Source organism: Motacilla alba, chromosome 5 (genome assembly GCF_015832195.1).
Source record: "Motacilla alba alba isolate MOTALB_02 chromosome 5, Motacilla_alba_V1.0_pri, whole genome shotgun sequence".
NCBI lineage: Eukaryota > Metazoa > Chordata > Aves > Passeriformes > Motacillidae > Motacilla > Motacilla alba.
In genome coordinates this window covers 45,724,417-45,751,733 of record NC_052020.1, presented here as the reverse complement: position 1 = coordinate 45,751,733, position 27,317 = coordinate 45,724,417, and the positions used below count along the sequence as shown (strand labels likewise).

Sequence of the window (27,317 nt, the reverse complement as noted above, 5' to 3'; positions counted from 1 at the left end):
TTGTTGCGAAAGAAAACAACTTTTCTAGAGGTCATAATGAATTCCTAAATATGGGGAACTGAAAGGATCTTGTATCCAATTTAGTCAAATTGTGCATCTTACAAGTAATTCCCTTTTTAATGAAAAGTTTCATTTGTTATCTAGAGTATTGGTATTGCAGCCTTCAAAATGTATATCTATGCTAGTTGGGGAATCTTGCGAAGTTCTGGAATATGTAGATCATTTAGACTTACGGGAGAGTTTTTCTAAATGTTAGTAGATTAATTTTTGTGTGCTTCTCTTAGACTGCAACACAAACTTATGACATTTTATTTTTTCATAGAAGACTAAATATTCTGTAGCATTATGTGATACATCACTACATATGATGGAATATTATTTAGCTAGCAGTTCTGAGCTATTTGGAGAAGAATTGCTGCCAGCATCTCGGAACTGTTAGCCATATCTATCCCATATGATTTGTGTAATATAATTGTTTGATGTAATTTTTTTTTCCTAGAACGAGAGAGCATATTCCTTCTGTGGAACAATAGAATATATGGCTCCAGATATTGTAAGAGGGGGAGACGCAGGACATGATAAGGTATGTTTTAAGTTTATTACTGAAAATAAACTTCAGTTTTAAAAAATTCTTCAGTCAATATATTGCTTATCTTGAGGGGTTTTCGTAAAATATGACATGTTATCTTATTTAAGTATGTGTTATTTAAAGTTGTCCTAAGATAGATTGTTTCCTGTGTTTTCAGTTGTATGTTGATGTATTTTCCTCTTCTGATCTGAAGTAAAAGGCATATTAATAAAGGAATCAAGGCTTATTTGTGTTCTGTTCAAAATTTGTTCTAAATATGCTGTGGGACAATAAACTTAGTTAACACTTATTTGCCTTTGCATAAAAAACTAGTTCAGAGTGGAAAATGGTTTGTGGCTAATTCTAATATACATTTTAAACTGGACATCATAGAAATCTGTTATCTTTATTGAAGTATGGGATAGGTCATTAATGTTATAAGTGTTCTCGTATTGTAAAATTATTTGGCTTGTGACTCAAGTTTTATTGCACAATAAAGTGTCAGTAAGTGATAGAAAAGATCAAGACAACAGTAGTTAACAGATGATTTTTGAAAGCAGCAAAAATAATTAAAAAAAATAACTAAAATAAATAATTAAAAAATTAAAAAAATAATTAAAATAATAACCTCCAAAATAATTCTGCAATATTCCTAGGTAACTTATTTTGATTGCTCACTATAATGGGAAGTTTTGGAGACTATTTGATCTCTGTGATTTTTTTGCTGTAGACTGAGTTGAGTTGTCTTTGTTGTGGATCATGGACTGTAGTTGGTTGTGGTTCCTTTTATAGCAGCCTGTGTAAGAACTGGAAGAGTGACTTTTGCCTGAGAAAGTTCTTTCTTTTCCTTCTCTATGCATTCTGTGTCTCTTTTGGTCTGAGTTTACCTTCAGGTAGGGAGCACTGTAGTGGGCACAGCTGGGATATGGCAGTTTGAAGTAGAGCAGAATGACCTCCCTGATTATTCTACTACACATAAAATAGAGTGTGCTTTTTCTTTTCACTTAGTCATTGTCTCACGCCTACCTTGAATTCCACTCTAACCTCTTTGTCTTTTTCTACTGTACTGCTTGCCCAGTTGCTATTAAAAATGGAATTTAAAGAACTTATCAATTGAAGCTCTTTTCTGCACTCTCTTAGTTTAGTCATGCCACCTCCAGAGCATCTCCCCAATTTCTCAGTCACCTTGAATTACGATTCTGGCTTCTCAGAGCTTAAAAATTCAGTCTTGTCACTGATTTAAAGAGGAATCTCTGTTCTGTTATCTTTGCTTCTGTCTGATACTTTCCTCACACGTCGTGCAGAGTCACACAGTAATGTAGAAGGAGTAACTTCTCAGTTTGATAGCGACTGTTAGCTGATCAATTGGGAGATTTTGCAGTTATGTGTGTTATGTTAGTTGGTTACGCCACACACTCACTACCTTACCTTTGACAATGTCATGTATGCTAATTTTAGAAGATTTTTGGTGTATTTCATACTTACTGCATATCTAACAACTCAAAGACCTTACAAAAAGAGAAAACAAGATTGCTTTAGTATGCTGTGCTCTCATTAATCAATATTTGTCATCTATAATCTCTTCTAGATGATTGCAGTGTTTGTCTTAAGGACTTGCTCTAGTATTTCAGTATTTATTTTTTTAAGGTTGGATTTCTGATTCTGCAGATCCTCCTTTTCTTTTGGAAAAACACATACCAAGAAGAACTGTTTATTTATTTGCAAAGATAATTAGTAACAGTAAGAGACTTGATCAGGTAGTTCTTCTAGATACTCTTGGCTGAATATATGAGACATCAGGTTCTGTGTATTTTGAAGCAAATCCAAGTAAAATATGTGGACAAGTTGTTGGGATTTCACTAGTTGTCTTCCTGTATTGTATTAATATTGCCAACATAAGTAAAGCAGAGGTTTCATTGATTTTCAGATTTCATGGCTGTAAACCCGAGAAGTTCAAACACCTGTAATTAGCTTTGTTGAAATGACTGAACTTCTTCCTTTATTATTCCTAGTAGCATCCTTTAGAAAGAAAGAGGTATTTTGGAAGTTATGAAGTATGAGAGGTATGAATAATATGATTAGTATATGGGAAGCCAAATATCCCATGTGTTACCACAGTCCATCTCTCTAAGGTGAGAGATGCACCCCTGTACCCCTGAGGTGCAGCCGTGGCACTGGATGACCACAACTGAGCAGTGCCTGTACCGTGTGGAGCTGTCCGTGCAAAATGGATAGCAGGCAAAGTAACAGGAACCCAAATACAGTTAACTCTCCAAGTGGGAGTAACGAGGCTTGTGCTAGATCCTTACTAAAGTTCCTTAACAAGCAAAACCAGTGTTTTGCCTAAGATCCATTGCAGCAGTAGAATGTTGGAGACTTGGTTTTCCTGAAAGCTTTGCCTGTGTGAAACAGCAAATAGGTGAAACACGAACTGGCTGAATTTGTGTTCAAGGCTGGAAATGTCATAGATCTAAAACCAGGAAGGAACTGTGCTTTTAAGCAGATTCCTTGAAAATCTGTCAGGTTTGGAATATCTGACAGAAGCAGATACTACCTAAGTGAAAAATTTCAGGAACTTAAATAGACAAATAGTGATCCAAATATTTAAACATTAAAAAATTGTTGGTATTGGTGTTACTAACAACAACAACCAAAAACTGAAGGATGGGATGCCATCCAGACGGACCTGGATGATTTCAAGAACTGGGCATGCAAATCTCATGAGGTTTAACAAGACCAAGTGCAAGGTGCTGCACCTGAGTCAGGGCAACCCCCAGTGTCAACACAAGGTGGGGATGAACAGATCACAGCATCCCTGCTGAGAAGGACTTGGGGGTGCTGATGGATGAGAGGCTGGACATGACCCAGCCATAGGCACTCACAGCCCAGAGCCAAATGTGTCCTGGGCTGCATCCAAAGCAGTGGGCAGCAGAGTGAGGGAGGGGATTCTGCCCTTCCATTCTGCTCTGTTGAGACCCCACCTGTAGTGCTGCATCCAGCTCTGGGGTCCCAGCGCAGGAGGACATGGACCTGTTGGAACAAGTCCAGGGGAGGGGGCAGCAAGGTGATCAAAGGGATGAGGCACCTCTCTTGTGAGGAAAGGCTGAGAGAATTGAGTTCATCCTGGAGAAGCCTCATTGTGACTTTCCAGTACGTGAAGGGAGCCTGCAAGAAGATGGAGAGAGACTTTTCACAAAGACATGTAGTAACAGGACAAGGGAGAATGGCTTTAAACTAAAAGAGGAGAGATTTAGATTAGATGTTAGGGTGAAATTCTTTACTGTGAGGCTGATGAGGTACTGGAACAGGTTGCCCAGAGAAGTTCTGAATGCTCTGTACCTGGAAGTATTCAAGGCCGGGTTGAATGGGGCTCTGAGCAACCTTATCTAGTGAAAGTTGTCCTTGTCCTCCATGGCAGGGGGTTGGAACAAGATGGTATTTAAGGTCCCTTCCAATCCAAACCATTCTATGATTTCATAGCATTTTCAGGTGCCTGGATTAACTGCAGACTGTGATCTTAAATTCTGCTTTTTGAACATTCCATCATTTGGTTCTCAAGCTCATAAAACTTCAAGTTCCACTACTTAGCAAGCCTTAGGTTCCTCTGTTATTTTGACTGTGTATTAGAATTCATATCTCATTGCAATGGTAAAAACCAAAATGAATTCTGTCGGGAAAACAAAAGGAAATTTAGTAGTCAGTAGAAAGCTTGAGAAATTAGTTGAAGAAGCTAAATTGAGAGATTTCAGTATAAAATGAATTTATCACAGAAAATACCTCCAGTCACTACCACAGTTGTTTATGCTTCGTTGTATCCCATTTTGCCTTTGTATTTGGTAGGTTCTTCCTATACATAGGAAGAACTTATTCTTGTATAGGTAGGTTCTTCCTATGCTAGTTGCTTTCTATGTGGATTGTTCTGTTCCTTCTTTTGTTAACAATTTTACTTCAGTGAATCATAACATACATAATTACTGTTGTTCTCTAGGCTGTTGATTGGTGGAGTGTTGGTGTTCTTATGTATGAATTATTAACTGGAGCATCACCATTTACAGTCGACGGAGAGAAGAATTCCCAAGCAGAGATTTCTAGGTAAGATTCAAAGCAGTGAAGTATATGTGCTTGCTAACAGATGATCCTTATGCCATGATATGTGTTTTGTGAGAGTTTGTTAATTTAAAATTTAGGAAGAAAGTGCTGCCATGGTAACATTTTATGTGCTGCAGTTCTGTTCAATAGAATGACATCGGAAAGTAGATAGCTTTTATTAGCTAGTAGAACTGACTTTACAAAAGGTCTGTTTTGTTTAAACTGCAGTGGAGCCACAACCTTGTAGATACTTAGCCCTGTTGCATGTTTACGGTTGGAAAGGAACTCAAATGAAATAACAAAGTGTATGTAAATAGAATTATCACATTCCAAATCTTAATACATTAGAGATATCTTTAGCTAGAGATACTTTTTTATCAGCTCTTGCTGGGTTGTTCTGGCAGACTGCAGATTTAAAGTGTCAGAATGTACCCTACTCCCACCTTTTTCTTACAAATAATGTTTATTTTATTACTGTATAACATGAAACAAAGCTCTTTTCTAGCCCATTTGCATATCTGAGAAGAAAATAATATGATACTTGCAGAAATGAAATAAACTATACCATTCTTATCTTATGCATATAAACTTTTTGTTACATTCAGTAATTTCCACACTTTAAATATTTGTTTTCAGTACCTGTGTAAAAGCACTGGAGCATTTTTAAAAGACAAAGCAATAAACTTCTCCAAAACACGTTACTGAAATCTCCCCCAAAACAAAAATTTCCTTTTACTGCATTTTTTTTTGGAGCAGGAAGTTGAGGTCTCAAACTGGTCAAATTACTAACTACGGTCAAAATGAGCTTGTAAGTCCAGTCCCCAAACTCAGAATAGTCTTGCTTCTGTTGGAAGGTATTGTCCTGGTTCTGACCCTCACCTGAAATCACTTGATATTTAAGGTTGTAATGGATGGTGGAATTATTTACAGAATAATTATTTAGAGAATTTATTTTACCTATAATATAAATTCAGGCAATTTCTTGGGAGAATAAAGCCTGTTTATTGGTTTTTACTTCTCTACCACAGCAAACAGGAAACTTAGACAGTCAGTAGAAAAAAGGCAGGGGAGAGAGGAGTCCTTTAATGAAAGAAAATTCAGGACTTCACCTGCTTGGTTATTATATTGCAGTTAAAACTTCAGTTGTCTCTTTCTGCCCTATTTAAGGTTAAAAGTTTGGTTGATTGATTACTTATCCCGTGGCTGAATTTGGTAATTTTGATTCCCAAGATTTACTAGATGAGACTCTGAAGGAGTAACAATTTTTTTTTTTTTTAGAGAGAACCTTGAACTGAACTTTACAGATACTGTTTCCCAAAAAATGGGAGACTTTTTAGTTATGTATTCTACAGGACTTGACTTTCTTTTGGTAGGCCCTTCAGTGCTTTTTAAGATGATAATATTTCTGATAATTTGAATAACTACAAGGTTGCTAACATCTGTGCTCTGACAGCTAAAAACTTTCTCTGTGGCAAGTTTGCTGTGTTGGTGTTCAGTCTGTTTATGTTCTGGTGGATGTTTATGCTATGCATTTATAGACAGTAGTCCTGTGGTATTTCAGTTTTTATTTTGATAAATTTAGAAGTTAAATTCTTGCAGTTTCCTATATTGAAGATCTTTCCCAGTCTTCCTGTTTCCTGAAAAAGCCTTTTCTTAACTTAGCTTCTGTTGTTCTTTCTTACATATGGACAATTTATTCTTGTTGATGTTTCAAGAAGATCTTAAGGAAGGGTTAATTTACCATCTGAACAAAAAAATACTTCTTCATTTTTCGTGGGTTCCTCCTGTTGATACTAGTGCTGGTCTGATAGATCTAATTCCTTTTCTTCTTCTGTCTCTTTCAACTGATGACCCTCTGGTTTGTAGTTCTTCCTCCCAGCTATATAGCTGAAATCTTCTTATTCCCAGTTATATGATTGCATTTCAGACTAGATTTCATCTCTCTGGTGTTACTCCTATACTCATAAGACCCAGTGGTTCATAAATCCTGTCCACTGATAGCAGTTTCTTTGTTGGATCATTTCAGTGTTATGTGTCTGCAGTTTATGTCATGAATGTTATGATCCTTTCAAGAACATAGGAGAGCATTGCTGCTGCCCTGGCTGCTGCACTGAGTTGTGTGGAACCTTCTGGGGTATAGTGACTGCTGCATGCCTTCAGGAGAACAGGAGTGTGTTTGGAGCTTTCCCTGAGGGTAGCCAAGAGCAGGCAAACAGAAATAGTGATAGTTGCCCCGATAATCAAATTACTGGCACAAAGATATGAGTTGTTACAAACTTCTTTCTTGATAGCAAGGTTGTTCTAACCAGAAATTACATGGGTTGACCTAAATATGCTTAAACTTGCCAGTTGCAGCAGACTTAGAGAATTCAGTTTTTTACTTGCTCACAAGCTGTTGAAAGCATGGTTTTACTTTTCTGAGTTTAGGGGGGAAAAAAAGTCATCTTTTAAATCCATCCAGGTCCTTCTTTTATTTTACCTAGGTAGGAAGTAATCTTAGATATTTTTAGATAATTTTACTCCCTCATGTGTCACAATGGTTGTCTGGTGTTAAATTTGAGAATGAAACTTTGTTCTAAAATATCTCTCCAAGGGAGAGTTCTATTCTTGTATTGGAAACAGTATATAGTTCCTAGTTTCTTTTTTTCTCTTTCTGATGAGAAATTGTGTTGTTCTTCTATATTATTCTTTTTGGCAACACTGTAGACTTCTTTCATGGAAAATGCAAGTTAAGTAAGTGCAAATGTTTCCTTTTATCACAGTCTCCGAAGGCTTCTCCTTCACATGATTTGTGTATGGGTTGTTAAACTCAAAAAAAGAGTCACATAACTACTCCAATATCTTTCCTTTTCTAGTGCACCCTCTCCCCTTTCTTTTTCCTTTTTCCCAAATTTTCCTTTCATTTTTGAGATTTCTGAACTTTAATTGCTGCAGAGCCAGGGATAAGAGCCATCCTGCAAAAGCATAGGCAAGGGCTGGGACTGACTACACAGCCTGTATTTTCACTTTGACTACAAGTAGTTTGTAGTGCCGAATTGAAAGACAGACAAATCCATTTTAGGGGGCTGACTTTTGAGGGTCCTGTCATGTATAGGATATAAAATGAGAAGGAAGGTTTTGGAGTACTAGTTTGCAACTGTGCAGCAGTTTAAAAAATCTTACCAGCTTTAGGGTTATGAATAGATAGAAACTTTTTCTTTTAAATGCATATATACATCTATAAAATAATCTGTAGAAGCATATGGTACCATATTAGCATACTAACACCAGTAGCAGCCTGTGGTCTTTATTTGACATTCTTTATTTAAACTTCATGGAGGACAGCTGAAATCTGACAATCTATTAGATGCTGTGGAGATACTTCATCTATGATCCTGCAAGAAACCCTTTCTTCATAGAGCTGTTGGGAAGGCACATAACAGCTGTGTTCTGAGATGCCCTTCTTTACTGATTTCCCTCTTAAATCAGTGATTTACTCTAGTGATTGCTAGATCTTTTAAAGGACAGAGTAGTCATTAAATCCAACTTCTAATTTGCATGATTTGTTCTAGGTATTTTGTCCTCGAGCTTTTAGCTGCCTATCTATAAGGTACAGCATTTTTATGTTTAGATGCATGTCAGAGTGCATGAGTGAGTCTGCCTATAGATCCGTTCAACCCTTCAGTAACGCAGATGGTTTAAAGAAAGTTTCTCTCATCAGCAGAGTAATCTCAGCTTGCCCTAGCTCAGAAGGCTTATACCAGGCCACGAAAAGCAGTAAATACAGCGGAGTATTCCTTCAGCTTTCCCAGTTGTCACTTGGGATACTTAATTCTTCCTGCTTGTGTCTGTTACTGTTACTGAGTCACTGCCATAAACAGTGTGGACAACGCCATAAACATGAAATGCACAAAAGGATGGTGGTGATTGAGAAAAGGAAAGAGTCGTTAATGCTAAAGTCCGTAGCTTCTTTACAGAAGGACACACATCCCAAAAGGGATTTTGATACGTGCAGCTTCCTTCCTCTGAGCACTGTATGGACTACTGTTAGAGCCTTGAGTTACCTTCAGTACAGCACTCAGTAATGCTGAACTACTGAAATCAGACTCTCTTTAATTGATCAAGCTGCTTCATGAATTTCTGCTCTCTCACATGTTGACCGATCTGGTCTTTCTTTACTGACAGCTTGATTCCCATCCTAATTAATGTGATTGCACCTTCACATACTTCAATTCCATGATAATTTTATGTGGTTCCTGGAACTTCTAAAGAAGGTAGCTTTGGTCTTCACTACCTCTTTAATATGGTTCTGTAAACCAATCCAGAGCATCATCAGTGTTTTTCAGTATCAGTCAACCTCAAAAGTATTTTTGAATTAAAGCCACTGGCAACTTACGTGACTCTCCTTGTAATGGAACATGGCAAAATTCTGCCTTTTCTGCAGTGGGTTCTAGGATGGTCAGGAGATGGAAGATACTTCTCAATATAAAACTTATTGTACATCTGCTGAATATACAATGCACCAGAGAGGAAGCAGTTTAGGAGGTTCCTGGAGTGTGTGGAAGAGGACTTGCTCTAGAATTTCTCTTTTGATTTCTGAGGACATCCCAGAGTTTCAATCTCATTGCTTTAGGAATCAATTTCAAAAAATACTGACTGGGGAGATTTTCCTCCGTTCTAAGAGCACAAAGAGAACTTGTTGTTTTCCAGAATCTGTGTTACACACCTTTCTGATTCTTTTATCAGAAAGGTTGATAAAGAAGCTTCTTCAGACTTATCTAACTGCAATGATTTTCAAGCTATGAAAACATTGTAGATTTCATTGGCCCTCCTGTAAATAAAGTAATTTTTCTATCAAGGTGTCCTGTCTTCTCTCTTTACAACAGGAAGGTTTTCTTACTTCCTTAACTGCTTCCCCTCTCTGAAACTGGGTGATTTCAGAAGAGACTCAATCTTTACTTCTCCACCACTCCTGCAGTGTAAGAATACTCATTTAGTGATGTTTAAATTTGGTATTAACATGCTTAATTAAAAAATCATTTGATAATATTGTGCTTTCTTCTCCTGTTCTGTAATGTGAAATGTGTCCAGAAGTTGAAGAGAAGTCTTATGGTTGCTGTTACTTCTGCTAGCAGAAAGGCTGTGATTTAGACCCTTACTGGCAGATATATATAATTTAAAAAAACAATCCTGGACCTCTGCACCATCTTAAAACTCAGACTGTATTTTCCTAACTCTTTCAGCATTACTTAAACCAAGAGGTTATCTTGTTTTGTCTTTTTGTTCGCTTGCATTGGATGCTATGTCTGTAGAAGTTACCCCTGGGATAGGCATGTTTTGAACTTGGTTTTGTTCTTCCACACTGCCAGAACAGGATTATTTAGGAAGCAATCTGTTTGCATCTATTTTTAGACTACTCAAAGAAGCTAGAGATTTCAAGATAAAAATTTTCTCATGGGATAACTAACTCTAGGGATGTGTAATGCAGTAACTGAACAAAATTTAGGAATGTCCTGCAGCGATCAACTTAAGCTCTGGCAGAAACATATAATAGTTGAGATCTTAGTATTGCCACAAATTCAAGTAATTTCAGCCTCAGTCTCTCGTGGCTTCAAAATCTTTCAGTTTGTATTTAGTGGAGGCACTGTAAGCCCTACTATGAAGTCACCACAGTGAGAGTATGCATCAGGCTATGTAGACACCAAGCTGTACATGAGCCAGCAATGTGGCCTTGTTGCAAAGGCAGCAAATGGTATCCTGGGCTGCATTACTCAAAGTATCATCAGGTTAGGGATATGATCCTTCCTCTCTACTCAGCTCTGCTGAGGCCACAGCTGGAGTACTGGTTCCACTTCTGGTCTCTCCAGTGCATAAAAGTGGTATATTGGACATGTTGGAGAGAGTGCAGCAAAGGGCTGATGACAGTATGAGGAAAGGCTGAGAAGGCTGTCACTCTTCCAGCTGGAGAAGGGAAGGCTTAGGGACACCTCATCAATGTGCATAAATGCCTGAAGAGAGTGTGCAAAGAAGAGGAACCAGGCTCTTCCAGTGGTGTTTGGTGACAGGACCAGAGATAAGGCCCACAAATTGAAACACAGGAGGTTCCCTCCGAGCACTAGGAAACACTTTTTTACTGCAAGTGTGCCCGAGTACTGACACAAGCTTCCCAAAAGAGGGGATGAAGTCTCTCTCCTTGGGAATACTCAAAGAGTTTCTGTACATGGTGGTGAACAACTGGCTCTAGGTAACTGAACAGGGGGAGTTGGACCAGATGACCTCCAGAGATCCATTCCAACCTCAACTCTTCTGTGATTTTGTATGCTGAAAGGTTTTTTGTGTCTTTATTTTAAGCCTCTTGATGTGTCTTTGGATGTGTTACTTTCCTTTAGAGTCCTTAGCTTCAGTATTTAGATTTGGACTAACTGAAGGAAAACTTGCCTACCTGTTTATATAGAACTGTGGGAACTACAGATATAAAAGATAGGTATTGAAATGTGATTCTACTTAGGCTTCCAAGGTTTTGACTTCCACTGGCACAACGTGATGGTTTCTAGTTCTTGTGTTGAAACAGCGGTGAGGTCTCTGTTTACTTTCTCTTTACTGTTTTGAGGGAAACACTGCCCAGCTCCCTTGAGTCATCTTTTCAGTCAGCTGGATAGTCCTAGCCTCTTCTTATAAACCTTTCTATAAAACACATTCTATGTCTGATTAGTCTTATTACTGTTCTCTAAAACTTTTCCAGTTATAGTGCCTTCATTTGAGACAAGGGCATGAGCACTGAACACAACACAGAGGGTGAAGGCAACCCTCCAATGGCCCAAATACGTTGGTGGTTTTTTTTTTCCTTTATTTTCTAATATGTTTTAATGTTGGAATTTATTTTTGGTTTGACTGCTATTAGGCATCAAGTTGATTTCTTTGTGGAGCTATCTGTTGCAACTATGAGATTTCTTTTAAATAGTAAACTCAGTATGTGAAATTGAGGACTGTGCTCTTTTTGTGGACTGAGTTACATAATTTATCTCTTCAGGTGTTCTGTTTCATGTCCGTGATTCCTTAAACCTTCCTTTATTTAAAAAAATGTTGGTTTCTTATTTGTCATCCTCCTGGGTACAATAGAAGTTTAAGTAAAACGTTAATGCTTCCATTAGTATGGCAACTCTTTAACTCTCAACATTTTAAGTAACTTCCACATTGTTATTTTGTTTGTTTTAAAGGAGAATATTAAAAAGTGAGCCACCTTATCCACAAGAAATGAGTGCTCTGTCTAAGGATATAATTCAGCGTCTTCTAATGAAAGACCCCAAGAAGAGGCTGGGTTGTGGTCCCACTGATGCTGATGAAATCAAACAGCATCCCTTTTTCCAGGTAAAGCAAACAACAAAACTCACCAGATCCCACTTATTCTGCATTAGTGCCTGTGAAATCAAAGTTTAAGGAAATTCTGTTGTTCTGTTAACAGAACAACTTAGACACCTATTAGTTGCATGAATAATTGCATTGAAGTTAGTAAAAATTGCCATGTATTTGTATGTGTGGATTTTGTGTGTATTAGAAGGGCATGCTAGGTTTTTAATATATTCTCTCTGTATCTATCAGTTACTTGAAGAAGCCAAAAGACACATTGCTGAAATCAGAAGGTTTAATGTAAAACACTGAAATTGTGTTGTGTTGTCTGTTGGGTTTTTGTTTGAAAGGATTTTTTGAAGATTGCCACTAGAATTATTAGTAAAATTCTAATATTAATAAAATTCACCAAACTCCTCTATTTTCCTTGGCTTATTAAATCTTTAGTCTTGTATAGTAAATTTTAATTTTGTTCAGATTTCAATGTATTAACATTTGCTTTCAAACCATGATGAAGATTGGATTTGCATACAATATCTGTAGTGTTCTATCCATTGTGGTTAAAATTGTGTGCTTTTTTTGAAAAAATAAATTATGTATTTATGGTGCTTCTGAAGTTAAATAGAGTTAAACAGAGTTAAACTTCCTTAATTCACTGTTTGTTTTGAGAGATGCATTTTGCTATCATATAACACTTTCTATTCTTTACGTAATTTCAGTTCCAGTTCTTTACAGTAACAGGGCAGTTTTCTCATATCTGCTATTTCTGTGCTTCCTCTTTCTAGTCATGCCTAAAAGTAAGAATTTGGAGGTTTATGCTCTCTGGGCTCTGAAAGCTGACATCAGTAATTAAGCATAGAAATTGGCAATGAAAACTTGAAGATGCTGCATGCATGCGCTGTGTCTTGCAAAAATATAAATATTGCTTATTCTGAAATAGAGGAGGAAATTCAAGGACCATCACGTTAATTGTTTGGCACATCTCCACTGTTAAATTATGTTGAATTTCTTTTTGGATTCTGTCTCCATACAAATAAGTATGATACGGCTTGGCTTTAACTAAGCAGATCAGTAGAGCATAATTTGAATGTTTTTCATCTGCCTGTGGAAAATGGCAAAGGGAGTTAGGACTGTGTGTTGAGACAAGACTCGCTTTCCAATATATTTCTGTAAAATTTTCATTAAATTCAATTTATTTTCCTATTTTTTTGTTTAGAATATGAATTGGGATGACTTAGCTGCCAAAAAAATACCAGCTCCATTTAAACCAGTAATCAGAGATGAATTGGATGTCAGTAATTTTGCAGAAGAATTTACAGAAATGGATCCAACATACTCTCCTGCAGCAACCCCTCAGACTTCCGAAAGAATATTTCAGGTATTTTAAAAACTCAAATTAATTTTTTAAGGAAAATTATTTTTTAACAATTCCTAATGTATAGATAGCTTTTCTTTTTTTTCCACCTCCTGCCTATTAAGTTTTCGAAATTAATTGTGTACCTTCTAGTCCCAGTTCCCAGGGCTTTTTGCTCAATAATTGCAAAATGAGAAAGGTGGAAACAGTCCTACTGCAAATATGAAATTCCTTGTTTCTCCATTCCCAGCTGAATGTCCTACTTGTTGAACTAAAGTCAGTCTGTTTCTATTGATTCGTACTTTGAGTCTTGTCATCTTGACTCCATCAGCCTGGGCTGCCAGCTTTGACAAGAGCAATGTATTTCCCATTTCCACATTATTTGCTAGTTGAAGTAATCCTTTGGAAAGTGGGAGCTGAAACTCCATGTTTTGTAAGAGCACTCTAGTTACTCGACTGATGTTTCCAGATGAGTAACAAAGCTTTCCTTACTGCTCCTTCCATGCTATTAAAGAACAATCCCTTCTTAGACTGCACAGTCTGGATGTCAAATGGGCAGAAACAGCTTGGTACCAAAACTGCAGAGGTGAACAGCAGTTTGGATGGCTTTCTCTTCTCCCATTGTTGTGCTTTGTTGTTTTTTATTGTCTTTTTTTGAGCAGCTTAATCCTCAGGATAGAGGAATGCAGTGTCATATCTTGGATCTTGTTCGATTCACAGTGACTGTAGCAAGCAGGTTATGCGTGTCTCAATAACATCTGATTCACCCTGCAGTGATAGTCACAGCTGTGATTATGATACTCAAACTGGGCACATTGTTGCCCACACACATTGATAGAAAGTTTATCCATTTAAAATTGTTTGATGCTTACATCACAACATACAAACTATTTCATGCCTTAACTTTAAGGTGTTAAGGGAAGCTGGCTAGTTTGAAGTACAAGCCTTTGTCACTATTGTAATGCAATTGTAGCTGAGCCAGATTAGCATTAATTAGAATTCTTGTAGTATTATTGTTTTGTTTCTGACTGTGGAGGGCCACATAACTAATTCCAGGAAGATACCTATTCATATTGAACAGAGTAAGTTACAATCTCTCTATTATGATACAAAAATTCTGATTTATTGAGAAATTCTTCTGACACTTTTGTTTCATATGTATTATGGTAGTTTATGTGCAACCGTATCAAGCTATACCATTTTCTGCTGTTTTAATTTCATAGGGATATTCTTTCGTTGCACCTTCTATTTTGTTTAAACGCAATGCAGCTACAGTAGATCCTTTCCAGTTTTATGTGGGGGATGAGCGACCTGGAATGACAACTATTGCCAGAAGTGCTATGATGAAGGTAATAATAATATCAAAACTTAAATTAATTTGGTTAAATTAAAACTGTGTATAACTTCCCAAGCAGCAATCATAAGCTAGGCTATGGATTACAAAATAGTCATCATTCATTTATCAGCTCTCTGTAATGGCTCCTCAGATGATTCAAGCATCTGATGATCCATCACATTTTGCATGTGATACTATTAAGAAATTGTTGAAGTTTAATTTGAAAAATAAGATGATTGTCTAGTTTGCCAGAAGACTGAAGTATAGTAGTAATAATAATAACAATAAGAAGAAGACAATAAGACTCCTGATAGTTATTATTCAGCCAAACACTGTAGATATTTCTGAAGCTACTTTATTATATAATAATTCCACCTATGTTATATTTACCCAAAAGAGCATATAGTTGTGTGAAGCCTTATAAGAACACATGCTATTGTGATGTCCTCAAATGAGAACATAGTTTTGTGGATAAATGTATGTATGACCATCTTTGATCCTGTTTGTCTGAATATTTTGTATCTTCAACTGTTGTAGTAATAATGATTTATTTAGTGATTGTTTGTTTATTGTAATGTAAGCTTTACTCTTTGATTGTTAGAATAATGTTTATGCATTTTATTCAGTAAAATTTAAGACTATATTTTAAGAAAAGAGAGCTCTTTTACAGTTATAAATATAGATGAAAAATTCTCATGACATTTTACTCTTTGTCTTTGACTGTGTATACTAAAAATATTCTGCAAAACTAAATACAGACAGTTTCCTAACAGGACTCTCCATTTTATCATCATTATGAACTGGATCTGAAAGAGAAACCATTGGGAGAAGGAAGTTTTTCCATTTGTCGAAAGTGCTTACACAAGAAAACTAGCCAAGAGTATGCAGTAAAAATAATTAGCAAAAGGTATAAATATTCTATAAGACAATAAAAATATTTTCTTTGCTTACTGTCACCCATGGAGTAGAATAATGTTCACTACATTTTTGGAAGTGGAAAAATAGCTTTAAAATATTTCTTGTTCTATTAATCTACCGAAACTCATTGTAACCTTATGACCGTTAAAAGATTCTGAGAGTCTTTTGATATAAAATGTTATTCTAGTTGGGACACAAGAAGAAACCTAGAGAGTACTTTTGTGGTTCCTAGTTGTATTCTACCATTATTTTCCCTTAATTTTGCTTCTAACAAAGTAAAGGTATAAGGTTCTTTTATCTTGACACTTAGGTGAACTGAATGTAGGCTGAAGCTAGCTCCTTCTCTTAAGCAGCCCAGTTGATTGCCTAGGATACTGCTTTTAGGAATGGTCTGCAGTGTGAGCTGCCTCAGATCTAAGTGTGTGTGTGTGTATAAAATGGAATTAGACTATGGAATTATAAGTTGTATCTTGTTTCCTGGATGTTCTGAGGAGAACACCACAATGAATGCAGCTGACTTGCTTTGTACACGGGTACCATCTGGTTCTCTTCCAGAATGGCTTTCTCTGTGAGTTTCTGCTCAGAGAAGAATAAAGATAAGGGATTCTTTGAGTAGCAGATGGATTTTTGCCTTCATTTTGCAGAGTTCATTAGTAAGTACATCCCTAGTGTGTTGCAGAATGCTGGCAGGAGAGTAGAAATGTTCTGCTGTCAGAATGATAGTTCAGTGATCTCTTGCCCAAGACATTTGGCTTTACCTCTGTTTTTCCAGACTCTAGAAGAAGCTGTCTGCCAGACCTAAGTGTCTGTCACTTCGTCATATGCTTTTTGAATAGGACAGGTTCAAGAACAAGAAGCTGAAGTGTAGGTGTCTGAGTTAGTTTTCTGAGGTCTGCTAAATTCATGGAAGCCTGCCTAAAAGTGTCTTGCACTAGAAGTGGGATTCAGTAACTTAAACATAGACATCTATGTAGGGCCATTTTAGCATCTGTTGCTGTCTTCTCTGTCCTCTGGTTCCCATCAGTCTTGTGACTGCTACCTTTTTGTAGATGTCTTCATGGCTGATGTCATCTTCCAGGCTCTTCTTCCTATGCTTAGGCCACTGAATCCTACTCTAGGTATGTATGTTACAGTGAACTAGTTCACCCTATAAGATGGATTCACGGGAATTTCACTCATTATAATGAGATCTTAAGTGGTGTGTGGTAGACACCTACATTGGGTATTTTAATGTGGAGATCTCTTCCACGTGTCTACACTCAGAAGCTTTTTTCTGTGGTACCAGCAGAGCTGTAGGTTAGTGCTCCCATCTCATTTTGACATAATGTGCATTTTGTTTCTGGATATGTGAGCAGACCAGTATTGACTTTTCCCCTAGAACTTAAGTTCTAGAACTTATGTCCCTGAATTATATTATTCATGGGTTCTTTTGCTCTTTCTCCTTCATCTTGGTGGCTCAGGCTAAATGAAGGTAAGAAGTGATCTGTATACAGAGATTTTTGAATTATTTTTTTTTTTAGGATTGCAGGGTGTGAGCAGACTCAGCATGTTTTTACAGTATTTAGAGTTAGCAGTAAACCCACACTCGGAACAGTTGGCCAAAACCCAACTTGAATTAGAATCTGTAAGTAATATTGCTCTGAGGATCACACCACTAAATCTTGCTGAAAGGAAAAGTACAGTAAGTTTCTAGGAACTTCTTTGCTTCAAAGTCAGTCTTTCACTCCTACCAGGCAAACATGCCCAAAAAGGGAATCTTACATCTAGGGAAACCTTTTCATGATACTTGAGGTGAAAGCTCAGATGAGCAGTTCCTCTGCGTTTTTAATAGTGCTGGACCTGCCCCCAACCAACTTTTTTACGTTTCTCTGTTAAGTCTGATGACCACTGAAACAATGTAAACCTGCTTGAGTTACTGTTTTAGAACATCTCATTTGTTTTTCACAAGGTTGCTTAAAATCTGAGATGGTAACTATTTACAGAGGGAAAATATTCAGAAAAGCCCACATACAAATTTCAAAGATTTGTGCTCATGATACTGAACCTTTTTCATCTGTTTCCAAGGTCTGCTTCCTTCTGATACTAGTTTAGGGGGAAAGACTCTGTGAGTCAGGTTTTTTAATTCCTTAAAGGACCAGAAGTCACTTTAAGTTAGAAAATTTCAGCAGAAGAGATGCAGGTGGAACAGCTTAGTTTACTTGTTCGTTGTATGAAGCCTACAGAAAGACAGAATTCTCTTGCATAGAATTCTCATTGTGGTTCTCATCCTAATTAGGAAAAAAAAAAAGCAACCAAAAATTAAGAAAATGTGTGGTGAGAGAATGTATCTATCTGTTGCATGTAAAGCCATTCTCTAAATCAGTACAGGATTAACCTTTCTCAGAAAGAGTTTTGGCAGAAATTTTCAGGTATTATTTGCCAAAAGTTTATCAGTGTATCTAACTAGTGGAAAAAAATTGTTCTGCTCTGTCACTATTCATGTAGTTTTTACAACACTCACCATTTTCACTTTTATGGCTATAGATTTCAGTACTTGAAAGGGAATTTATGCCATGATTTTTCTCTGGAAATAGTCTCTTATCTCTTCCATTTCAGATTTTTACAGTGCTCTGTTTAGGGGTTCATTTGTATCACACATTTCATATATAGATGATGTTACTCTTTTTCTAGTACAGTTCATAGTTTCCATATCATTTTGGAAGTACTTGTCCCCATTAAGAATGGAAAAAGATTGGGCCAAGATAAAGGTGAACTAACAAATATTGGTAGTAACAGAGGTGAAGTGAAATTGCTCTGGACTAAGGGCATAGTTTGTTTAGGATTGAAACTATTCTCTATCACATCAGCTTTTGCTGTAGGAAGTTGCAGTTGCATTAAAAACATTATTTGAATTGGGTGTGGGTTTTTAATGGACTCAATTGCAGGGTTATGAGGAGAGTTTTTCTCCACTTAATTTTAATACGCATTTAATTGTGTTCAAATGGTTGTAATAGTAAAAAAAAATATGGATTGCAAACAGCTAAAAAATAACACTTAGAATGTGCAGTTTGCTCAGTAAAATTGGTACAAGATGACTGCTCAATTTTTCCAGAATGGAAGCCAACACCCAGAGAGAAATAACAGCTCTGAGGCTCTGCGAGGGACATCCGAATGTAGTGAAGTTACATGAAGTTTTTCATGACCAGGTATTTTGAAGAAACTGTAATCAGCACCTACCAAACATATTGCCGTGTGTTTTCCCAAGAACTTTTTGGACTTAAGCATTCTGTAACTGTGGAGATAACTTGTTTTCCTAGGGCTTTTGTCTAGTCAGTATAGAAAATGAAGCAGAAATTGTGCATTCTAACAAATTCTACCAAAACAGTATGCAAAAAAATTAGAGGCTTGAATTCTGTTAATTGTTCTGTTTTGTCTTTGTTTGCCATCATACAATGTGTTGATGGCCCAGTTTGTGTATCTATGATACTGAAATGTGTTATCACCTTTTCCCCAGAATCATTATAAATCTTAAAACAGTATTTGTGAATTAATTTAGAAATGTTGCATATGAAGATTATATATCTAGTATCTTTTCCTACACATTAGTAACTTAATGGAGATAACTAAATAGCTTGCCAGATTACCAAATGTGAAAGTAGAGCATCTATTTGAAAATCTGTTAAGATCAGTTTACTTAGATACCTTAACTGTCTTTTTCCTTTAATGTAATGCAAACTCCACAGCATGGAATAAACAATGATTTGATCTGAATTGAAAGTTGGCCCTGGTTTGAGCTAGGATTTTGGCCCAGATGTACAGCTTCCTGTACAGCTTCCTTCCAACCTAGACTACTCTGTTGTTCTATGTTGGTCTGTAGATTTTGTAATGGAACAAGGGGTCTCTTACCTCTCCACATATCCCAGTCTGTCCCCCTCATGCTATTTGTACTGGGACCAGCAGAGAGCTCATGTACAGCGCTTCAAAATTCACCGAGAGGATACAGTGTCTGTACTGTAATTTTTAATGACAAGAAAACCCTTCTTTTACATATATGCACAGTATGAGTGTACATGTGTAGAACAGGACAGTTCTTTCAGTTTCCTTTGAGTAAAATGAATATGCTAAATCTAAAAAAAATGGTTCTCCAGACTGCTGTGCCACTGAATAGGCTGCTCTCAACCAACCAACCCACTGTATTTTTAGCTATTTCTGGTAGCTCCCAGGTGTTACCTTTCAGATTACTTGTGCACAATATTCTGAAGACCAAAACTGATGGGAATTTTCCAGTTTTGACCTTTCTGCAGTCTGTCTTAATAAAAAGAAGTTCCAGTTTTTAACTTGCTCTGATATCAGTCTGTTCAAATTCCACATCAGTATTCCAACCATATAATATTGGGTTGCAGAGTTGGTGAGCCAGAAGTTTTCTAGTGAAAAAAGTCTTTTTATCCTTTTTAACTTTCCTGTCAGATGTTCCCAAGGCATAAAGAAAATATGCAGGAGAGGATGTCATTCAAGCACTACTAAGCATCTTGGTTGTTCTAAGAAGTGTTACTGTTTTATGTCCACATAGCTCTGCTTCTGTTCTTTGGTATATAAAGTGTGCACCTTCTGACTATTGCTTTGAATTCCATTTTTTGACTGCTTCTCAGAACTTTTTTGCTTTGTTTGCAAATACTGCTTTTATTAGTCATTCAGGGGAGGGAAGAGCTGGAAGCCATGGCATGCCTGTGTCCATTGCCTTTTCAGAATGCTGACTTTACTTCCTTGTTCTGAGAAGTCTGCTGTTTGTTTAATGGCAAGACATTGGAATTGCAGTTGACTGTGTGCCAATGTTGTCTAAGACCCTGCTTATTTATTGCCTTGAAGAGACCAACCTTCTAAAAACTCATTGCTTTTTTTAATTTAAAAAAGCTCTTATTTTTTGGAAGATATCTATTGTAATTCTAATGATGGAGTAGTTTTGGCTACTACTCTGTAGGGGATGAAGTCACAAGTTCTAGATAATTTTTGATTTCAGAGGATAAGTTTCAGGGTGCTTTTAAAGGATTTAATAACATTTAAGTGTTAAGTCCTTTTGCATATTTATAGATACATATCCTTATATCAGAACAGGCTTAAGCAGCAAAAGTTTTGCTTTTTCCAGCTTTACTTGTTAACCTAAGTAAAGCCTTTTCATCTCCCTACAAATGTATACATTTAGCTGATGGCATTGCATTTTTGTTAATAAATATGGGTGCACATGGGGAAGACATTATTCTTCAGTCTCAACAAAACTGATGGGAAAAATGCCACCTGAGATTTGGTGCTTTTTTTGGTTTTCCAAATTACTACAAGCAGCAGTGCTATTTCTTCAAACATCGAGAACCTGTCAGAATAGCACCTAACTCCTGAGTGAATGTTGGTTTGTAATGTTAAATTTCTAACATGCTATATTTTTATTCTTTCAGCTTCACACATTCCTAGTAATGGAATTGCTGAAGGGAGGAGAATTGCTTGAACGTATTCAGAAAAAGAAACATTTCAGTGAGACTGAAGCCAGTCACATTATGCGCAGACTTGTTTCAGCAGTGAGCCATATGCATGATGTAGGAGTAGTCCACAGAGATCTGAAACCTGAGGTATAGTGACTTGATATATATGTTTAGACAATAAGTTATTGACTGTCTGGAATGTGATGTATCTCTGTTTCTCCAGCCTTTGTTATGGAGTTTTCTACTTCTGTATTTTTAATTAGATATTACCACTTTTACTTAGCAAATTCTGTAGATATTTTTCTGTTCATAGGTAAAAGTGACTGTAAGCAATCTCTACTCTTAACTTGTTCAAAAACATTCTTTGCCTATTTGGGGACATTTTTCACTAGTATGTGTTTTTTGTGTGAAACAGTTCATAAGCAGAGCTAGGTTGTTTGGGTATTTTGCCTGTACATTTCCATCTTTTGATCATAATTTCCTTAGTAGGGCTTTTTTTCCAGTTAAGTACGAAATGAGCACTGAGAGATGTGTGATTTGAGTTCGGTGAGTTCAGTAGTTTCCCAAAAGAAACAATTTATTAATACCTATTTTTCAGTAACTGCTTTTCTGATAGTTTCGTTGTGCAGCAACATCGTGCCTTCTAGACCATTCAGTTTACTGTTATAAGATTGACCACTGGCTTTGTTCTGATTCCTGGAGCCAGTGTTTCCTTGGGTGCTTTTGCCAGCAATGGGTTGGGGTGTATGTTTTCTTGAGCCTGAAAATAGTGTAGGTTAATGTTGATTCATCCAGTAAGGATGTTTATTGTAGGGGGATGACAGCCATCATACCCCAGGAAATAGCTGTTCCTTTTGTAGCTGGAGTTAAAAAATAATCCACTAATCCACCATTCCTAATGATGTTTTAGCTTATTGTAACATACTTTCTGTGATATGAAAGACTTGGTATTTTATAGTAATTCCAATTCAACTGGTAAAGAAGTCTTCTAGGTGTTGCTAGTTGTTTTTGAAAACCAATCCAAAGTAGATGAGTTTGAAAGAATCTCTGTCCTGGGCTCCTGTTGTAAGTAAACAGTTAAAGAGGGACTATTTTGAAATTCTAATGTGTGAGTCGAAAAAGTCATCAGAGAAACTTTTTCCAAGAGTCACATCATCAGGGTAAGAAAACCATTTTTGAAACAAGTAATTATTAAAAGGATGAAACCAACCCCTCTTTCTCTCTTTTATTCTTATAATCTTAGTCTTACTGCCACTTTGAATATAAAGGCACAGTAAAGCGAGCTTCAGCTGTGTGGTAGATTAGGCAGTCTTCAATTCTACATTATGTTCAAGAACAGAAGTCTGGAAAGTCAAGTAATGAAGGGTTAGCAAACAGCTTGCAGAATCCATTGCCTCCACAAAGTTGGACTTAACCTGCTTGTCTCTTTCCTGCTTGTTTTGAAAGTTACTATTTTAGGTTCTGACATGAACTTAGTATGGGATATGCAGGTTTCCCAATATAGATACGGTTAGTGCATTTCTCTGTAAAAAGATATGTAGGAAATGCTTTTGCTTTTCTAAGAATTCCAGTCAGATTTTTTTGATACTCAACTTTGAAATTTAATGTGCTACTGATTAATTTTTTTTTTAAAGTCTGGCTGGTTAAATGTAACTAAGAGTGAGACTTTGAATTTCATGGACTGGAAGACTTCTGTTTATCAGTAGTAATTAGATCACATATGTTTTCACAGAGGAAAAGTACTGGATAGAAAATAGAGAATTCATAGGAATAAAGAGTTTGTGTAGCATATGTGACCATATTTGAAGCTTCTCAGAGGATTTGAGGACTGTTTCTGTGATCATTAATCTGTGAACTGGGTTCTAAAGGTATTACAGCAAAACATAAGTGTGCAAGAATGTTGTTTATATATCCTAAAATATATGTGAAATATAGCTGTAAATATTTTGGGGATGAGAGAGTTCTGAAAGATGCTTTATTTGTCTCATTAACAGAAATACCTGAACCTGGTGTAGGATACTTGGACTGTACCTTTCATTCCATGCATAATCAATTTAATTTTTATCATAAGAACGGTCTTTTTAAACCAATGTTATTCATTCTTTATTTACTTGTAGACTATATAATATCACCATAGAAAAAAGACTATTATATTAATCACTTAGCCTTGTATGAATATTTTTGCTGAAATTAGGCTTCCTGTAGATCCATTTACACAACAATTAAAAACCGACTTCTCTAAATGTGAATTAAGCTATATCAGCAGTACAGAAAGCAAAAAGACTAAAATACTCTTTTGTAGCAGCTATTTTCTTTTGTAGCAGCTTTTTCTTATGGTCTCAGGTTCTCCTTCTTGATCTGCTGGCAGTCTAGCAATCATGTTTTACTCTTGTTAATGAGTTTGAAATTAATTACTTTGTGTGAGTTATTTGCCTTTTGTATTATAAGGTTAGATAGGACTATAGGATTTCTAAAATTGAGATTTTTTCTAGCATTCATAAATTGAGCAGTAAAGGCAGTAGCAAAATGATGCTCTTCTTTCAGAAGCTGAAGGGGAAGAGTAGAATTAGCTTATAATTCATCTTGGCCTCAGACAGTTTTTCTGTGACTTAGCTTCCCTCTTGTATCTTTCTTGGCAGATACAAATACTCAGGGCAGAAAAAAGAAGCAGATTGCCTTATATTTTCCAAACTGATAACAGCTTGTCTGTCCTCAAGTCCAAAGTGCCACATTCCAGTGTATAAAGCTGGAATTCTCAGGGACTAATGTACCAATGTCTCTGCCTTGAAGGTGTAAGGAGTAGGTTTGTGGTGGGACTGTTATGTGACCTTCAGTGCTTGAATGCTGTTGGTCCCAGGTTTCTTCCAGAGCTCATATCCATAATGGCTTTGCCACCCATGCCAGACAGCTCGCAGTGAAACCTCTGAGCTGTTGGTGTGCTTCTTAACACCACTTCATACCAAGGTGCACCTTTTTATCACCATCCTTCGCTTCCAAATGACTCTTGTGGTTATTATCCTCATGGCAATACTGTGGTACCACTTGACTACCAAAGACTGTTCAGTCACAAGACAGAAGGAGCAGTGGGAATCCCCCACTCAAGAAAGCTGTTGTTCACAACAGAAGGAAGTAGAAGCTTAAGAAAATTTGCTTTTGTTTGAGGAAGAAGGCAATTCTCCCATCTCCAAACATGCTGATGTCTTAGGGTTTTTTTCTTGTCAAAGTTCCCAGAATTCTCTTCTCTCCTGTTCTGTGCCATGTATCCATTTTCATTAGTAATCTCAGAACTGCCCTGACTTACAGATATGCAGGGGCAGGTAAACATGTCACATTTTTTACAACCCAGAGTATTGTTACTTTTGTTTTTCTCCTCCCTCAATGTCTCGCAGTTCACCTTTCCTCTAGATAATGGAAATTTTTCTGTAGTGATAGATGTAGCAAAATAATTATAACCAATTTTGTACCGAATATTGATTTTTGTCTTTGCTTTTCAGAATTTACTATTTACAGATGAAAGTGATAATTCAGAAATAAAAATAATTGATTTTGGCTTTGCTCGTTTAAAACCACCTGATAATCAGCCTCTTAAGACTCCATGTTTTACTCTTCATTATGCTGCCCCAGAGCTCTTGAATCACAATGGTTATGATGAGTCTTGTGATCTCTGGAGTTTGGGGGTCATTTTGGTGAGTGATTGAGGTTTTTAACTGTAATTTTATTGCATGTATTTACTTTTTGTTAAAATTCAAGGGACTTGAGATGATTTCATACATAAATTGGGTACATGCTGAATTCAAGGGAGGTTGAAAGTACTGCTGCACAAATAATATGTTCCAAAGACAGATCTTTTCCAGGAGCAGAATTTTTTTTAGCAAGTATGAAATAAAATTTAACATTTTTGGGAATGGAAAAATTACTTGATACAGTCAGCTTCTCAGAAAGATATATGCTTGTTAGGGGATTTTACAGGCATCCATATAATCTTCTGACACTTTCAATTCATAGAAGGAATCAATGTGTATTCTGATCTACAGAAATTTAGTTTTATTTGATATAAATGGGGTAGAAATATATTTTGTTCATAGCTTCCTGGAATAGATGAATGTTTTTTCTAACAAGGACTCCAGAGAAAGTCTTCTATATTTTAAATATTCTATAGCCTTAATGTTATGTTAGTCCAAGTTTTATGGTGTAGCATTGGTGATGCAAACAACAGCCCTTCATATTTAACAGCAGAGTTGTCTATGAATACACCGTGTTTCCTAAGGCTGCTTTTGTTCTTGTGACAGTACACGATGCTGTCAGGACAGGTACCGTTTCAGTCTCAAGACAGAAGTTTAACATGTACCAGCGCATTGGAAATTATGAAGAAAATCAAAAAGGGAGAATTTTCCTTTGAAGGAGAGGCTTGGAAAAATGTTTCTGAAGAGGCTAAAGAGCTAATTCGAGGTATATATTTACAAGTATTTATTGTACATTATGTTTTTATTTAAAAAGATAGAACTTGGAGAACCATACAATATCTGAATGCTCCGAAGTGTCTAACCTGACAGAGCAATATGCACAGCTTGAGTTGTGTACTGACCTCTAATACAAGCAATGAGTGGCTATGGATACATCAGAATGCATTACAAATTGCTTGTACACCTAGCAGAGTTTTCTAACCTGGTAAGATGCTGATAAGTTTAGTGGGGTTACAAGGAACTGGAGAGCTGCAGAAAGAGCGAACTCACTCTTATATTTGAAAGCAGAGTTTTTCTATTATGATATTTTTGCTTTTCTAAAAAACCAAAACAGCATATGAGATAAATGTCTTAAAAGCTGAGCTTTTGTAGAGAATGAATTTCTTTTCCATTGGTTATTTTTTAATTCTTGTACAAAGAGTACTTACTGTATTTCTGAGCTACTTCATTGACATTTGCCGTGCTTTGGTTCCCTTAAGCTTTTGAGCATCTAATTATGTTTTCATCGTGAGCTAGACACCTACCTTAATGCTACTTAGATGGAGTTCTGAATTTCTGTAGAAGCAGGTTTGTAAGGAATTTTTCTGCCAAAAATTCCAGATTCAGACTTGAGTGAATTGTGCAGGGAATCTGAGGCTTACTCTTTTGAACTTTATCCTAGACAGGTTTTAAGTGAAGAAATAATTTGGTAGTTCTGGGTTTCTGTGAAGAGAGATGTGAGTTATCAAACACTTAAATATCAATTTTTTGCTTTTAAGATTCTTCTGGAGCGGATGATAGTATAACATTGTGTGAGCCTTATCTAAGATAAATATTGGCATACCTAGGATAAATATTGACATTAGTTACTTATCAAAGCAATGCATGAGATTTTATTAAGAAATATTTGCGTTTTCTATTGACCAAAGATAAATAGCTGACAGTTTTAAAGAATGTAATGTGTTTTTATTAGGACTTCTCACAGTGGATCCAAACAAAAGGATTAAAATGTCCAGCCTGAGATACAACGAGTGGCTTCAGGATGGCAGCCAGCTCTCCTCTAACCCTCTAATGACACCTGATAATTTAGGCTCTTCAGGAGCTGCAGTGCACACATATGTCAAAGCCACTTTCCATGTAAGTTCTGAGAAATTTCATGTCATGTGCTATGTTTTGCAATGTATCATCTAGATTTGTGTGTTTTCTCTTAACAACTATACCTGTCTGTCCTTATAATTCAGTATATCCTTACAGCTCAATTTTTTTCCCTCACTAACATTTCCTTATAACATCTCTGATGGAGTACATGAAAATATGAATGATGAAGCAAGCATAAATTTCTTGGAGATATTTATTTTCATGAGGATTTGAGCATTGAGTGATGTTCTGAAAACAATTAAAGCAATTAAAAGTATTCTATTTCTTAGAGAAATCTATTAAAAGGTCTTCAAACTTTTATTTAAAAAAACAAAACTTTAACTTAAATAGCTGTTTGACTTTTTGTCCTTACGGTTACTAAATTGAGGTGGAATTTCTGGAATACATGTAGTTCTTGTTTTTTGTATCATGGGTGTTTTTTAGTGGACTTGCTTGTCTACTATTGTATATTTATTAAAATCATTTGAACTGCAACTGTATTTTACAAACATAGTGTTGATTCTCATGATACCCTCTACAAAGAATAAATCAAAATTGAGCAGATCTATGCTCAATGCTTGTTGGTGCTTTTTAGGAAGGAGAGAAGAGCAAAGCAATTGTTTCTTGGAGAGGTCCTGACAATGCAACATAATTTGGGCTGAAAGAAAAACTGTAATTTAGCAATGTCCTGTCTGAA

General features: G+C 36.4%; 1 protein-coding gene and 1 pseudogene across 6 annotated transcripts in view; both read left to right on the top strand.

Annotated features, from left to right (window-relative positions):
- The window catches only part of RPS6KA5 (ribosomal protein S6 kinase A5), a 72,871-nt gene that overhangs the window by 36,550 nt on the left and 9,004 nt on the right, over positions 1–27,317 (top strand). For all 6 annotated transcript variants that reach the window (XM_038138554.1, XM_038138559.1, XM_038138555.1 and 3 more), the window contains 11 exons: positions 500–583; positions 4,557–4,660; positions 11,854–12,004; positions 13,200–13,361; positions 14,561–14,686; positions 15,447–15,580; positions 18,683–18,776; positions 21,018–21,188; positions 24,536–24,727; positions 25,331–25,490; positions 26,457–26,620. In XM_038138554.1, the coding sequence (XP_037994482.1) occupies positions 500–583; positions 4,557–4,660; positions 11,854–12,004; positions 13,200–13,361; positions 14,561–14,686; positions 15,447–15,580; positions 18,683–18,776; positions 21,018–21,188; positions 24,536–24,727; positions 25,331–25,490; positions 26,457–26,620 (1,542 nt within the window). The remainder of the gene's footprint in view (positions 1–499; positions 584–4,556; positions 4,661–11,853; positions 12,005–13,199; positions 13,362–14,560; positions 14,687–15,446; positions 15,581–18,682; positions 18,777–21,017; positions 21,189–24,535; positions 24,728–25,330; positions 25,491–26,456; positions 26,621–27,317) is intronic.
- On the top strand, positions 2,625–3,176 carry LOC119702224 (annotated as a pseudogene).